Source organism: Diabrotica virgifera, chromosome 3 (genome assembly GCF_917563875.1).
Source record: "Diabrotica virgifera virgifera chromosome 3, PGI_DIABVI_V3a".
NCBI lineage: Eukaryota > Metazoa > Arthropoda > Insecta > Coleoptera > Chrysomelidae > Diabrotica > Diabrotica virgifera.
In genome coordinates, this window is record NC_065445.1 from 17,551,286 (window position 1) to 17,567,388 (window position 16,103).

A 16,103-nucleotide genomic window follows, 5' to 3' on the forward strand; every position below is an offset into this window, starting at 1 on the left:
ATTTGGCTGAAATCGAACTTTTCGTTCAAAAGTTATCGTGCTATTAGTCACATATCTACATCCGCTATTTTGAATGCTCGCCATATTTGTAAAAGGCAAAATCTGAGATGGCCTCATATATAAATTTAAACTTTTGTATGTGTAGTATATGGTCCAAATTATATGTTTCTACCATTAAATGCACAATAATTCTTATAATATTTGCACGAATCTACCACACATAGGTACATGTGAAGATAGTTACGTTATGCATTTATTAAATGAAAATTAACATAACTAAAAAGTTCAAAATATTTCCTAAAACATATTCTTACGCTCTTTTCAATGGTGGTATTATCATTTTGAAAAATTAATATACACAGGGTGAAAAAATTGAAAATAAATTATTTACATAATATAAAATATTTTTACATAAGTTTCTTATAAATCATAACTTCTGGTAAACCGATTCTTCTAGTTCACGATATCGATCTTGTAAATCACAAAAGGAACCTATGTAGCAAATTTGGTTGAGATCGGACTTTTCATTCAAAAGATATCGTGCTATTAGTCACATATGTATAGTTTCCCATTTTGAATTACCGCCATTTTTGTAAAAGGCAAAATCTGAGATGGCCTCATATCTAAATTTGTACCTTTATATGTGCAGTATATGTGGACCAAATTATATGCTTGTATCATTAAATGTGCAATTCTTATAATATTTGCACGAATCTGCCGCACTAGTATAACTTCTTACGCGCGTACAAAGTACACACACATTCTTTTTTTTTTATTCAAATCAATATGCATATAGGCGGCAATGTCCATTGCCACAAATTATTTAAAATGCATAAAAATACACTTCATTTTTGTATATTTTAATAACCAAGTACCAAGTACGGTCCTGTCCCGGTTAATGCATTATTTGATTTATGATGGGGGTTTCACTATTTCTTCATTATTCTACTTCTTTCTCGCTCTCTGCAGGTCTACGTGATTTTCTGAACGATCACAGAATGCATTCTTTTATTATGCAGTTACCTCTCAGCAAAGAAAACGGAAATTGACATTGACCGTGCAGCCGCTAGTTGCAGAGAATAAAAATATTGAATTGAGAAATATAGGTTAGAACCTGTGTTAAAGAAGATAAAAATAAATCCTTGATAAACAAATAACAAAAATAAAACCGCATACACTCACTTGGGATTCAAGATTCAAAACAAAACAATTTTTTTATTAGTGTCAATAACATAGAATACGCGCCTGTCGTGTGTGTGTGTGGTGTGTGTTGTGTATTTTTTGTTAAACGTCAAATTTTAGTGTCAAGTCATGTGTAAGTAGCAAACATTTTAACAACTACAATTTGTTAAGATTTTGATAATTTAGTGCAATGATGTGATTTTTTGCTAGTGGTAAGATACAAATTTATTTAATTTTACGTGTTTCGGTGTATGCTTTTTCGCTTTAGACATGATAAACCTCATCTAAATGCGTTTTAAATGTTCATACGTCAACATATTTTTATTGAAAGTGTATGTATAGGATATGTGATAAAATGTTGCTTTCATATAGATATATTAGAGATTTATTAATAATTTAAGACGTGTTGAGGGATTTCAAGAATCTTAGTTTGTTAAAAGCATGTCTTTCGTCCACCCATAACCTCACATTTTTCAGTTTTTGAAAAAGTAAGTCAAATTGAATAATTTTATAAAAACATAATTGTTGTTGATGAATGTTATTTGTTGTTCGTGAATGTGATGCTTAACCTTCAGTTTGTCGCGCTTATAATTAGTAGATAAGTCCATGGAAGGCAAGACAAAATTTTAATTAACCTTAAAGGTTTGTTTTTTTTTTGTTTATAATTATTTCATCTTTTTTACGTTACAGTAAACATTGAATATTAAAACCATATTCACGTAGGAATACACTACTTTCCTTAAAAGGTGAAGGGGAATGTGGCCCCTATTTGTTCATTGATTTGGTCAGTCCAGCACTAAGGGTATAAGATGCCTTTCTGCTAAACTAGTATAGGATAGGTGCCCTTTGATTTTCTTAAATTAGTATTTTGTATAACACCAACAGAGAAAGAGCTCAGTTTGGCGCTTGCTTGCACTGCGTCCCTTGTAGGCCAGTTATCGCTGGCCCTGTTGGTCATCATTCTGCAACTAAGGCTCAATTTTCTTTATAAATTTTAATGCATCCATTATTTTATCTTTATGCAATCAAACAGTGCACATATCTATGCAATGCAAATGTTTATATAAATGTAGATAAGATAATTTTATGAAAACTTGAATAATGAGTAAAGCAGATTGCCATTGGTCATTGGTCAGTGGATTTTCTTAATTTATCGTACCTATATCTATTTATTATAGGGGAAAACCCCATTAATTGATCAAATCACAATGAATGCTTAGGTTTAGTACAATAGTCCATGCCATTATTAAACAAAAAAGGTTTGGTACAAATATAAATATTTTATCCTATACAGTAGAACCCCGCAAATCTGAACTAATTGGGGGGGGGGGGCAGCCTGTTCAGATTCTGAAAAGTTCGGATTATCCGAAAGTTAGCCAAGAAGCTAACGAAGATGATTTTTAAAAGATTTGGACTGCCACCGATCCCTTTATGAAACTTTATCCGCACGTTTATGCCTCCAATATTCTAAAGCTGAAAAATATTTGGCTCACTGAAATATTAAATCGCTAACGCCAGTAGTTTGTTTCGTCAGGGGACATGGGAATTCGGCCATGTAAATGATTCATTTAATTTGTAATCTGGATATTGATTACACTATGTTTCTCGTGTTTCTTATCTTTTTCGATGTTTTCGTTCATAGTATACCATGGGAAACGTGTATTATGCACATTCCTTTATTGATTGTGTTTAAGTTTTTATAAGTATGTACTAGGTATAAAGTATATAAAGTATATAAAGTACGTATTTATTTTTAATAAATTTCACATGTCCAAATTCCTATTAATTTTACATTGTTAAATTTTCTGGTTCTCTGTACATATCATAAACATGTTTTTAAATTTTTATTTTGAATTTTTAAAATTTTTTTCACTTCCTGTTAGTTTGGATTTGCCGAAAGTTCGGATTTGCGGGGTTCTACTGTATATATAGTAACACTTTCATGTATCTAATGCCTGGTTGCACCAACAAATCTTAAGCTCCAGCTTAGCCCAGCTCAGCTTATGGATAGGGCCCCTTACGTTTCACTATAATTTTCGATTCTTATCCATGCAATCCACAGCGCAATCCATTGTGGCAAGCTGAAAATTGATTCTAAGACTAAATGATGTAACATGTATGTTTCGTAAACTGAGCTTAAGCCACGTCTTAAGCTAAAAATCTGTTGGTGCAAACAGCCATAAGAGACTCAACTTAGTATTCAGCTCAGCAGGGTGCTATTGTTAGAGGTGTGAAATTACATAAACAAGGGATTATTTCATGAAACAGATAGATCCATTGTTTATGGAATTTCACACTTCCAACAATTGGGACCGTGCAAGTTCGGCAAAGCGACCCCTATTTCTACGCTCTGTACTTTTATTCGCACTTTTAATTATATTGGCCAATTATATTAGTCCTGGTTACTGGATAATTGTCAAGGCCATAGTCCAAAAAAATAATAAGAAGAAAAAATAAGATGCAGTTATGTTATGCAAACGTAAACAATTGTATGTAGTAAATAAAATTAGTTATTAAAATGCAGTACTGCAAGCAAAATACAATTAATTAAATTTACCTTTATATAATAATTGCATATCATATCAATATTGTCGAGCAATATATAATTTTTCTGCTTCAATGACAGAAGGTATGAAATATACGTCAATTTGACAATTTCAATTGACAATATGAATTATTTAAGATAGTTGCAATATTTCTCTGCGACTCGCGCATGGTCGTTTCTCGTTTCCCCTCCAAGTACTTGCACACCGCGAATAGCAACCTGCTGAGCTGAATGTTAATGTGTCTCTTAGATAGCTGGTAATACTTTAAATAAAATATGTTGAATTTAACTACAAATCACCATTATTTTAAGGTTAAATTGAAAATAAAAAACAGGCTATGGTATCAGCTATAAATATATTGGATAAAAGAGGTGGGCAATGACTACCTTGTGGTCAATAACTCCAGGCGTAATGTATTAGTGATGTAACGAATGTCATTTTTTGAACATTCGCAAATACGAATGCGAATGCGAATATCTGTAACCGACATTCACGAATGCGGATGCGAATGCGAATATTCAGTTTTTTTTTAAATTGTTTCTATTTTTGTAGTGTTTCTTAAATTTATAATGAAAAGTTAATTGATATTTAGTGTAAATCAATCTGAATCTTAAGCTTTATTACATAATACCAAATAATAAAAAAAAGTGAAGGCTGATAATGTGATTATACAAGGTTAAGTTCTATCTATCTATTGCTCTTCATTTGTCCAAAGTTGAACATAGGCCTCCCCCTTATTTTTCCACTCTTCTGGGTTCAGTGCTAATGCTGTCGAGGTCCCTGTGTATATTTTTAGGTCATTCGACCATCTCGTCTGTGGTCTGCCCCTTCCTCTTTTGTAGTCCCAAGGTCTCCAGTGAGTTATCGCTTCATTTCATCTTCCGTCTCTTTGTCTGCTGTTGTGTCCTGCATATTTCCATTTAAGAGTAGCTGCATGTTTGTGGTTAAGTTACCTTTTCTTAATACAAAAAGATGAGAAGTGAATAGCTTTTGATTTTATTAACCTTATATTATCTTAAAATTTTTTTTCTGGGTTTCATATTCGCAAAACATTCGCACAAATTTCGCGAATGCGGATGCGAATGCGAATATGCAAAAACATGCGAATATTCGCGAATGCGAATACGAATATTCGTTACATCACTATAATGTATGATAGAATTTGAAAAACAATAAACAACAAACAAACAACTAACTCTTTGAGTGCAACTAGAAAGAGATCTTTTAAACTAACAAACCATTTGAAAATGGAAACCTGATGCCAGTATTTTTTTAAGCAATATTTCGCTGTCGTGGATGTGAAGAGAGCTAACCTACATTTTCTCAAAAATGAGTTAACTGCAGTTCAGAAAGGTTCCATGTTTTGGAAATGTTCCATTTTGAATGAAACAACATACATATTCACTTAGCTCTCTTCACTACAACATGGAACCTTTCTTTCTGATTGCGATGCTGCAGTTACCTCATTTTTGAGAAAATGTGGGTTAGCTCTCTTCACATTAACGACGATTTGATGATTTACTATTTACACTATTGAATGCCTTTGAAAGATCTATGTGTATATGGCATCTACAGTGATGAGTGTACTAAAAACTGGCAAAATAAAGCAAAAGATAGAAAACATATTACATTGTGAAATAAAAAGGGATGAAACAAGTAGAGGTGGGAAACTATCAATAGAGTCCTATAAATTTACATTACATTACCACTATTGATAGTTTCTACCTGTAGAGATTAACACTTTCAACTCCAGGCCAATATCAGATATTTGTCCCATGTGCTGGTTTATACAGTCATTGGAAAATTGTTGAAATGTAAACACAGTAGCTGTGTCGATGGCACCTGATTGATAACAGTATGAACATGAGAACCATGTCAGCAGACTTGAAAGTGTTAACTTAACCCTTTCAGCTCATCTTTAATATTTCCAACCTTAGCTCCTGTGCCGGCAGAAACAATTTTGTTTGAATATACTACAGACAAAGCACACTTACACATCCATTGGCACTAATATATTGTCATATTTGAATGCTTCTACACGTCACCGGAACTGAAAGGGGTAAGAGCTAGTTGACTTGCCTAGTATGACCTTTATTCTCAATGTTATAATAAGTTTGAAACAATAATACTACTATTTGAAACAACAATAATAAGTTTTAAGAGTGAATTTACTACTATACTAAAAAGATCGGAATGGGACGTTTCATCGCCGCCGTTTCGATGCCGCCGGTTCATCGCCAGTCCATTTCATAGCCAGTCCATTTCATCGCCGTCCGTTTCATCGCCAGTTTGTCAGTTAATTTTGTATTATGGGAGATGACACGACACGACGTTAAATTCAATTCAAAACTTATGACAATTAAAAAGATAAAAAATATTATATTTAGTGTTCTAATTCCCCTAAATTTTTGTACAGAAATTTTGGGTTCTTTTCGAATTTAAGAAACAGTTTCGCTTGGTTGGAAATGTTGACCGTGAAATTTAAAACATTATCATTATAATATATTATTGTGTTTTCAATTTATCAATCAAAGGCAAAATGAAAATTAAATTAAATTTTTTTTAAATAACGCGGGCACATAAATTTGATACCCTGTATATTGATCTGTAAATATTTATTAGAATTTAGTTTGGATGTAAGTGGATTTCTATTTTAATGAGCTTTCCGATTAACCATTAAAGACTTTTGTGAATAATTAAAGTGAAAAGGACGATGTATTTAGTTTTAAAATGTAAAAGATTGTTTATTACGGGAACTATAGAATCTACAGGTAGAGGTAATTATCATTTTCTAGAAAAATGGTTTAAAAGAAAGTTTGGAATTTTAATATCTTTGTTTCACCCCGAGTAAATGTTGTAGGGTTCCCCGAAAGTAATTGGATGGTCGGAATAATTTTGAAAATGACTGTTTGTTTGTCGAATGGAAAAGAGAAATGTTTCTGATTCTTGGCAATTTGGAAGGGGAAAAGTGGTTTGAATGATTGAGTGAGTTTGAAAAAGAAGTCAGTATGTTATTGGCAGCGCTGAGGAGCGGTCGACGTTTTCGTGGATAAGTAGTTAGCAAGTACCAGTGGTTGTTTGATAGTGGAGAATAGTGCTGAAAAGTGGAACGAGAGACAGATCAAATTGAGACGAAATACCTCTTTGATTCTGTATTATTGTGAGAAGGAGAGCAGAGAGCAGAGAATTTTTGGAGTTCTGTTTGAATCGAGTACTGGTCAAAAGAGGCTTTGGCTCGTTTTGGAGAATTGGTGCTGGTATGCTGATAGTTTTGAAGCTGGAGAACGGAGAGGGCTTTGATGAGTAGCTTTTAACATAGTCAACGAGGGAGAGCTGTTTTGGGTCACGAGGAGACATCAGAGTGAGAGAAGCAAAAGGTCAGTCAATTTCTGTGAAAGAGATTTTTATGTTCGGAAACTAAAATTTTGAGTAAAAAGCATATGAATTAAAATTCCAATATTTCAAAAAGTAAATGGGAAATATAGGTAATCTTGCGAATACATAAATTTGCTTTGTTTAGTTTGTTTTACCAAAGTCATCGGGAACAAACCGATAAATTGTTTTTTTTTAACTAGAATAAATTTAAGTGGTAGAAATTTCATTCGGACATCTATGTCCACAGGTTTTAGATTTGATAGATTTTTAGAGTATTGATTTTGATAAATAAAAGACAATTTTGTATGTTTATTTTATATTTTGCTTTATTTCTTTTTCCTATTTTATCCCGATTAGGATCAACTAAGAGATACTGAAACCACGAGAGAAGATAATTATAACGTAAGATAATTTAGACATTTTTTTAATATTATAAAAAGGCACCCTGAGATTTTTTTTATTCAATTTTTATGTATGATTTGCGACAATTAAATAATTAATCAAATAAATAATAATTAATATAAAATTAATAAGAAGCAGATCATAACAATATTTTATATTATAAAAGTTTAAAAGTCTATTAAAAGATTAAGTATGGCAACGGGAATGGTCATATCTCGCATTTCCTAGAATTGCTAATTAATACTAAAAATAAATAATAAATGTAACTTTCGAAAATTCGGAAATAGAAGTCCTAATAGAATTCCTAATTAATACTAAAAATAAATAATAAATGTACTTACTTAATCCAGAACTCGTCTACCTTTCGGCACAGTATAAAGAGGGGAACCACTCTCCGAAAAATTGGAAGTAAAATCTATAGTGGCGCACGGCTACCGAGCAATGTTGGCAGTCGCTTTTGCCCCACTCTCGCATTGCTATTCGCATAGAAACGTACGGCTTTTAACAGGGAAAACCCGCATCCACCACTGGTGAATTACCAATTGCGTACTGCCGGTATTACTTCCTGAGATCAAAGCGCTGACAGAAGAGTGATTTTACTGTGGAACCTCTATATACTGTGCTTTCGGTGTGAGTTGTTACGGAGTTAGGTTCTCCGTCGTTTTCTTCCACATTTCCTTCCATTTCCTTCTATCCATGGCCAATGCTTTTGTTTCCTCCCATTTTATTCCTCTTTTGTCGGCCGCTTCCCTCACTTCTTCTGTCCACGTCTTTCTTGGTCGTCCTCTCTTCTTTCTTCCCATATCTCTCGCTTCATATATCTGTCTTACTATTTTTTCTTCTCCTCTTCTCAGTACATGTCCGAGCCATCTAAGTTGTCCTTGTTCGATTGTTGTTGTAACGGTGTATCTTCAGATTTTGTCTAAAGGTTTGATTTCTAATTTTATCTTTCCTTGTTTTTCCCTCTATTGTTCTCAAAAATCTCATTTCTGTGCTTATTAGTCTATTCTTTTGCCTTTTTGTTAATGCCCAAGATTCACAGGCATAGGTTAGAGTGGGTTTCACAATCTTTTTTACTATTTCGGTTTTTATATTCTTAGGTATTTCTTTCTTTTTTAAAAAGTTACTCTTAATACTATTGTACAGCTTACCAGTCTTTCCAATTCTTTCATTTATCTCATCTTCTAATTTTCCATTCCGGCTTATGATTACCCCCAAATACTTATATCTATATCTGTCTACCTGTTCAAGTTGCTTGCCATCTACTTATATTTTGTGTTTTCCGTTTTGTCTTCCAATTATCATTGTTTTTGATTTTTCTTTGTTTATTTTCATGTTTCTGATTTTTAGCTCTTCATACAATATGTTTATATTTTCTTGTAATTGGTTTTCTGACTCCCCAATGATCACCAGGTCGTCTGCGTAGCATAGTTCTGTCATTTGTATCATTCTCAACTTCCAATATTCTACATTATATTTTCTCCATTTGTGTTTGCAGTTTTTTATTACGTCATCCAGTACTAGGTTAAGGAGTAGTGGACTCAGGACACAACCCTGTTTTAATCCAATGTTGCTGTCGAATACTTTTGATTTTTCATTTCTTGTCCTTACATAGCTTTTCGTTTTTTAATATAAACTCTGGATGCATCCTATTAGACCTTGTTCAATTTTTCTCTTCTCTAGTATTTTCCAAATATCTTCTCTTTTAATTCTGTCGAAAGCTTTTTCCATATCTATGAAACATCCATGTATTTATTTTTCTGTTTTAAGAGCTTTTTCTATTATTTGTCTTATTATGAGCTTTCTTTTCTGAAACCACTCTGGCTCTCCTCAAAGGTGTTCTCTAGGTTGTCTTGGTTGGAAATGTTGACCGTGAAATTTAAAACATTATCATTATAATATATTTTATATTATAAAAGTTTAAAAGTCTATTAAAAGATTAAGTATGGCAACGGGAATGGTCATATCGCGCATTTCCTAGAATTGCTAATTAATACTAAAAATAAATAATAAATGTAAAATCAATGGGAAAATCCCAATAGTTGGCTGTATACCATAGTTTAAAAAACCTATACCGAAGTAAAAACTTCAAATTGTATTTTGGTATAAAATCGTTTATTTAAAAACTATCTAAAAGTCATCCACATGGATTGCAAAACGTTTTCGTTCTGAACAGAACATCTTCAGTGCATTCCGCAAAGTAGTTGTAACTAGCACACCAATGAAGGTGGTAACTTCATAATATATGGCTTACATTATAAATTTTGATAAAATATTGTGACTACAAGTCGATGTTACAAGATTAAATTATGTATGTGATATACATAATTTAATCTTGTAACATCGACTTGTAGTCACAATATTTTATCAAAATTTATAATGTAAGCCATATATTATGAAGTTACCACCTTCATTGGTGTGCTAGTTACAACTACTTTGCGGAATGCACTGAAGATGTTTTGTTCAGAACGAAAACGTTTTGCAATCCATGTGGATGACTTTTAGATAGTTTTTAAATAAACGATTTTATACCAAAATACAATTTGAAGTTTTTACTTCAGTATAGGTTTTTTAACCCGCCGTTACACGCGTCTTCTATTGTGACGTGGTTGCACGCGTATGAGCGTCGCCCTCACCTACATAAATTCGACTTATTTCGAGGAAAAATGAATGTCAACATGTATTAATATAAAATGGGTTGTACTCACATATTATAGAAAGTCTCGTAAACCAATTTTTTTTTATTAATTTAACAAAACAAAAGTAAAAATAATATAGATCAAAAGCAAGTTCTCTTAATTTTCAATTTCAGCAAGCCACTGAAGAAATTAACGTTCTTTACGCGAATTCATTTTACTAAAAATACAAATTAAAATTAACCACTCTTCTGAAGCTATTTCTTTGTGGCATTTTTGTAATTAATTATTAATATTTTGTATTTTGATAACGACGTCCGAGGTGGAATTCGAAACGTCAATAAAATCAATTTTTCAAGTTAAATTGTGCCTTATTTCCCAAATAGAATAGGTAAATTTAAAAATAGGTTCTTAACCCGTGGCGCACCTAGAATTTTCCCCTGGGGGAGGGGGGGTTTGCTTGGGCACCGAAAGTTTTTTGTATTATTTGTGAAAGACAAGTTACATTTTCCTACCTTCTTTTATATTTCTATATGCTCTGGGTGGGATTTTAATCCCCAAACCCCCCCTCGCTGTGCCACTGTTCCTAACTTAATCCAAACAATAATATTTTAATTAAACCTACCTAAATATTAAATAAAAACCTAAAAGTTTCTTTGAGATAACAGAAACGTGATTTCACCGTGATTGCACGCGCAGTGAGAAATTCCCTCACTTGAAGAGGGATGTCTCTTCTTTCAACTATCACACAGCACACTGACCGCCTGAAATATTCTATAACTTTTTCATACCCTCTCATGAACCATGCTAAAGGCATTCCTGGATGATTAAGGTTATCGTACTAGTTTAAACAATTTCATTGGTTATAAACAAATATGGTGAGGGATTCCCTCATAGCGCGTGTAATGGCGGGTTAATAAATGTAACTTTTGAAAATTCGGAAATAGAAGTCCTAATAGAATTCCTAATTAATACTAAAAATAAATAATAAATGTAACTTTCGAAAATTCGGAAATATATCAGATAGCGATTAACTGACTGGCGATGAATCGGCCGGTGATGAATCGGCCAACGATGAATCGGCCGGCGATGAACTGGCGGCGATGAAACGTCCTAGACCCAAAAAGATGGGGTGTCGGGTGTGTGTCTCTTCAGACACTTAGACCTCCTACTGCGGGTCCATTGTCTGACCCCTATCTTACGAACTAGGTCCATAAGAACCTGGTATTCAGCGTTTATGGGGCCCAGACTGCACCGAGCTCCCATGCTCAGAAACCTTATGGCCTCACAGAAAGCCACAAGTCTTCTAAAAGACACCTCCCTCACCTGGCTCGGCTGCATAGATGTCGATCCCAGGATCTGCCACCTCCGATAGGCCAATGCCGGGCACTCCCAGAAGATATGTGAGAACGGTCGGGTGGGGTAGTCGTATATATAAATTATCAAAAAAATTTGGGTTTACTGAGATTGGTGTAGTAGATTTTGAGAAAAACATCTCAAAATTTTGAAAAATGTGATTTCAAGAAACTATGTTTAAAATATTTTTACTGTAATTTTATTTAAAAAAATGGTCATATTAATTTTTTTTCCTCTAATCAGCGATTCCTGATTTGCATAGGGCATTGGTTATTTTACCGCATAACTTTTTTTCCTTAAGTTTTAAGCACTTTTGACACTGTTTTATGAAGTTGTGAGATATTCTATTATGTATCCTCGGAGATCGCTGGGAAAATTTCCACTCAAAATAACAAAATTCAGTTTGGCAACACTGTGTGAATGTTGATAGTAACATATCCTTTTTAAGATAAACAGAAGTGTAATTTAGTCCAGACAAATTAATATATTTTTTTGCCAACAAAATGAGATTTTTCAACCAAAAAATGTTTCAAATATGATGCGCAAAATAATTTTTAATTGGGTTCTGCTAATGAGCTTGCTTTTTTTGTCATTAAAGTAGAAAAAACTATAAATTTCACTCATTAAATCATTATCGTCTTAATTATTTTAACTGTACTAATATTCGTCGGCTAATTCTGAATGATTAATGGGCTCTTAAAACATTTTATCTGTAGTGGCTTCTGGACTATCTTAAAAATATCAAATTTCATTGATAAAATGCGCATATCTTCCCTTCGACCTACTCTTGCTTTAAGTCGGTAGGATACATAGTTGTCAGAAAAATCGATTTGAAAATGTTTTGTGTTTTGAATTTGAAAAATAAATTAAGAAAAACTATTTCGAGAAACGAAAACTGGTATGTTTATTTATCTTCCAGAGATAAATCGATTCCATCAATTGCAAATTTCTAGTACGATGGTTATTTTATTGCATAACTTTTTTGTCTTTAATTTTTAACCATTTTTGACAGTGGATTATTAAATTATAAGCTATTATAGTACTAAAGTTACTCTTGCTTTAAGTCGGTAAAATACACCGATTTTTTTTTAAATATTTTTTTCAGATTCAAAAAACGATAAATTTTCAAATTTATTTTTCTAGAGAATGGTGGATTCTACCGACTTAAAAGTAGAGTTCCTTTTAGTACTAGAGTATCTCACAATTTAATAATCCATTGTCAAAAATGCTTAAAAATTAAAGACAAAAAAGTTATGCGATAAAATAACTGTTGCCCTATCCAAAACGGACGCCTATGACCGGTACTAAAAATTCGCAATTGATGGAATCGATCTATCTCTGGAAGATAAATAGGTGTACCAGTTTTCGTTTTTCTAAATAGATGCGTTCTGGAGGTATTTAAAAAATCTAATTACAAGACACCATCTTCAAAGAGCTTAAATTGTCGTATAATTATCTGAGGAATCTCCGGTATTTGTTTGCCAGGAGAGTTTCTAGACACCCTGTATTTAATAATGCTTTTAATAACCTTAGTACAACCAAAACAACCAATTTGAAAGACCTAACGCGTTACTTTGATACATAGACAATTTCTCAGTCATTTAAAGAATTCTATTTATTTTTTCTCTTAAAAGTTATTTTAAAACGCACCTCTTTGTTCAGTAAGGTCAGTAAATTTAAAATGTTATTTTGGAACATTCTTGAATCCTGCTGCGAATATGAATAAGTTACAATGGAATTTAATTAGTAGCCAGACGTAAATAAAACTTGACATGCATGATAAATGTTATAATTAAACTTTAAACAAACAATACTTAAAAAATCGAACTGTTTTCTTCTTCAGGTTTACATAAAAAATGTTATATTATTATTAGTGTGACCAACTTCAATTCAGTCGAACTCGGGACAAAGCTGAAAAAAATACCTGAAATCCGGGACTTTTCAATAAAAATCGGGCCATTTTTTTTTTAATATAGAACTTTAATATCATCATTTTATTGATTATTTAACATTTTTATGTTGACAATGATATTTTTGTTGGGATTAAGCGACAATTGGTTGTAATGATAACTACATTTTTCTTAGTTTTTGACGTTTCGACTCCCAATCCGGAAATCGTTCTCAAAAAAGGAAATTTTTGATGTGGTACTAGTATTACAAAGAGGAACTGAAAGCTAGAATGCTGGGAAAAAGATCGGTTGGAATGCCAAGAAAGCGCAGTAAACACGGTAAACAGCGCAGAATACACAGTAAACAGCGACGCACAAACACTTTTAAGAGTCCGTATAGGGAGAGAAGCAGCCACAGACAAACAATGATGGAGGCAAAAAATAAACGAGACCAAGGCTCAATTCGGGCTGTAGTGCCGTAGAAGAAAAAAAATAGTATTACATTCTAGAAATTGTCGACTTTTTTGCGTCCCACCAATTCAATGTGATGTGAATTCTTAAAAGAATAACGTATTCAAAATTTCAAAATGAAATTTTACCAAATTTTACCAAAATTGAAAATTCGGATGGCCCGGAAGCCTTGTCCGGGACGCCGGGACACGACTTCGTAATTCGGGCCATGTCCCGGATTTTTCGGGCTAGTTGGTCACACTAATTATTATAGTAATCAGCTGTGTTTATATTATATTTTTAGTTTCGCAATTTTGCAATTAGTGTAGTGGGTGTAAAAGATTGATTAGTTCGCCAAATAGACGTTGCAGTACGGTTTAATACAAAAAAAGAATGTGTGTTTACCTACTTTGTACGCACGTAAGAAGTTATACTTCTATTATTATGATTTCAACGAAATTAATATATGTACTTTAAACAGTTTATTTATATTTTATTTAAATATTAAACTCATAAATTGTATAAAAAATAAAAAAAGAAAAATTTGTATCGGGGATCGATCCCGCTTATATTAGGGTGATTTGGTTTGAAATCAAAGCACCTTAGCATTTAGTCACGCCCGACATGTGGGAAGATATACCAACTGCACGTTTTAAACATTTTGAAAGTTCTGAATGTAATCAAATTAGTTTGATTTTTGTGGAATTAAAATATTAAAATACAACAAAACATAGAGTAAGAAAACAATATATTAGATGAAGATTGGTAGAAAGTTTGTTGGTAATCAAATTATGTAAATCAAAGCATTACCTACAAGGTATGTACTTACATTTTACATTTTCCAAATAGGTAATGTCGAAGCGAATATCGGTGGGATATGTGCATTTTATCAATGAAATTCGATATTTTTAAGATATTCCAGAAGCCGCTACAGATAAAATGTTTTAACAACATATAGTCATTCAGAATTACTCGACGGATATTAGTACAGTTAAAATAATTAAGACGATAACCGGACAATAATGATTTAATGAGTGAAATTTAGTTTTTTTTACTTTAATGACAACAAAAAGCAAGCCCATTAGCAGAACCCATTTAAAAATTATTTTGCACATCATATTTGAAACATTATTTGGTTGAAAAATCTCATTTTTGTTGGCAAAAAAATATATTAATTTGTTTGGACTAAATTACAGTTGTTCTTATCTTAAAAAGGATATGATACTATCAACTTTCACACAGTGTTGCCAAACTGAATTTTGTTATTTTGGGTGTAAATTTTTTCCACGGATCTCCGAGGGTACTTTACCTATGTAATTTTTTATTACAATACCGAAACATTTACAATTATGTACCTGTTGCGTTTAAAAACTATTTAAAAAGTCACTACAATTATAAACTTGCTTTTGTTTCTGTCCTCACAACAATAAAAACTAATATACACAACATTTGTTCATATACACAACCCATCATCATCATCATCATCATCATCATCATTATTCTCTTTGCCTTATCCCTATGCGGGGTCGGCTTCCCTAATTGCATTTCTCCACACTATTCTATCTTGGGTCATATCAATGTTAATCCCCTTTACCAACATGTCCTGCCTTATCGTCTCCCCCAGGTCTTCTTTGGTCTTCCTCTCCTACTCCTTCCAGGAATCTGCACTTCAGCTATTCTTCGTATTGGGTGATTAACGTCTCGACGTTGAACATGACCAAACCATCTTAACCTATGCTCTCTCATTTTGGCATCAATTGGTGCCACACCTAGACTTCCCCTAATATATTCATTTCTAATTTTATCCTTCTTTGTCACTCCACTCATCCATCTAAGCATTCTCATTTCCGCCACATGCATTCATTGTTCCTCTTTCTTTTTCAGTGCCCAACATTCAGTTCCGCGCATCATAGCCGGTCTTATGGCTGTTTTATAGAATTTTCCCTTCAGCTTCCTTGGAATTTTTCTGTCACACAATACACCACTCGCTTCTTTCCACTTCATCCATCCAGTCCTAATTCTACTGCATGCATCTCCATCTATTTCTCCATTACTCTGTAATACCGATCCTAGGTACTTAAAACTATTGCTTTTTACAATCATTTCACCATCCAAAGATACCATTTTATTTGTAGTAACTCCATCTTTAAATGAACATTCCATATACTCTGTTTTTGTCCTACTAAGTTTTAAACCTTTTTCCTCCAGAGCTTGTCTCCACGGTTCCAGTTTTTGTTCTAACTCTCTTTCACTATTTCCTATTAACA

The 16,103-nt window shown here is 32.8% G+C and overlaps 1 protein-coding gene across 4 annotated transcripts in view; it reads left to right on the plus strand.

The window, feature by feature from the left end:
* Positions 1-1,163: 1,163 nt before the first annotated feature.
* The window catches only part of LOC114328824 (zinc finger FYVE domain-containing protein 1), a 54,491-nt gene continuing 39,551 nt past the window's right edge, over positions 1,164-16,103 (plus strand). Inside the window, exon 1 of one of the 4 annotated variants that reach the window (XM_050647812.1) lies at positions 1,164-1,315. In XM_050647812.1, the coding sequence (XP_050503769.1) occupies positions 1,312-1,315 (4 nt within the window). In that variant the 5' untranslated portion in view covers positions 1,164-1,311. Of the gene's footprint in view, positions 1,395-1,434; positions 1,671-16,103 lie in introns of those variants that run through there. The other 3 variants (XM_050647813.1, XM_050647814.1, XM_050647815.1) reach the window with 3 other exon arrangements.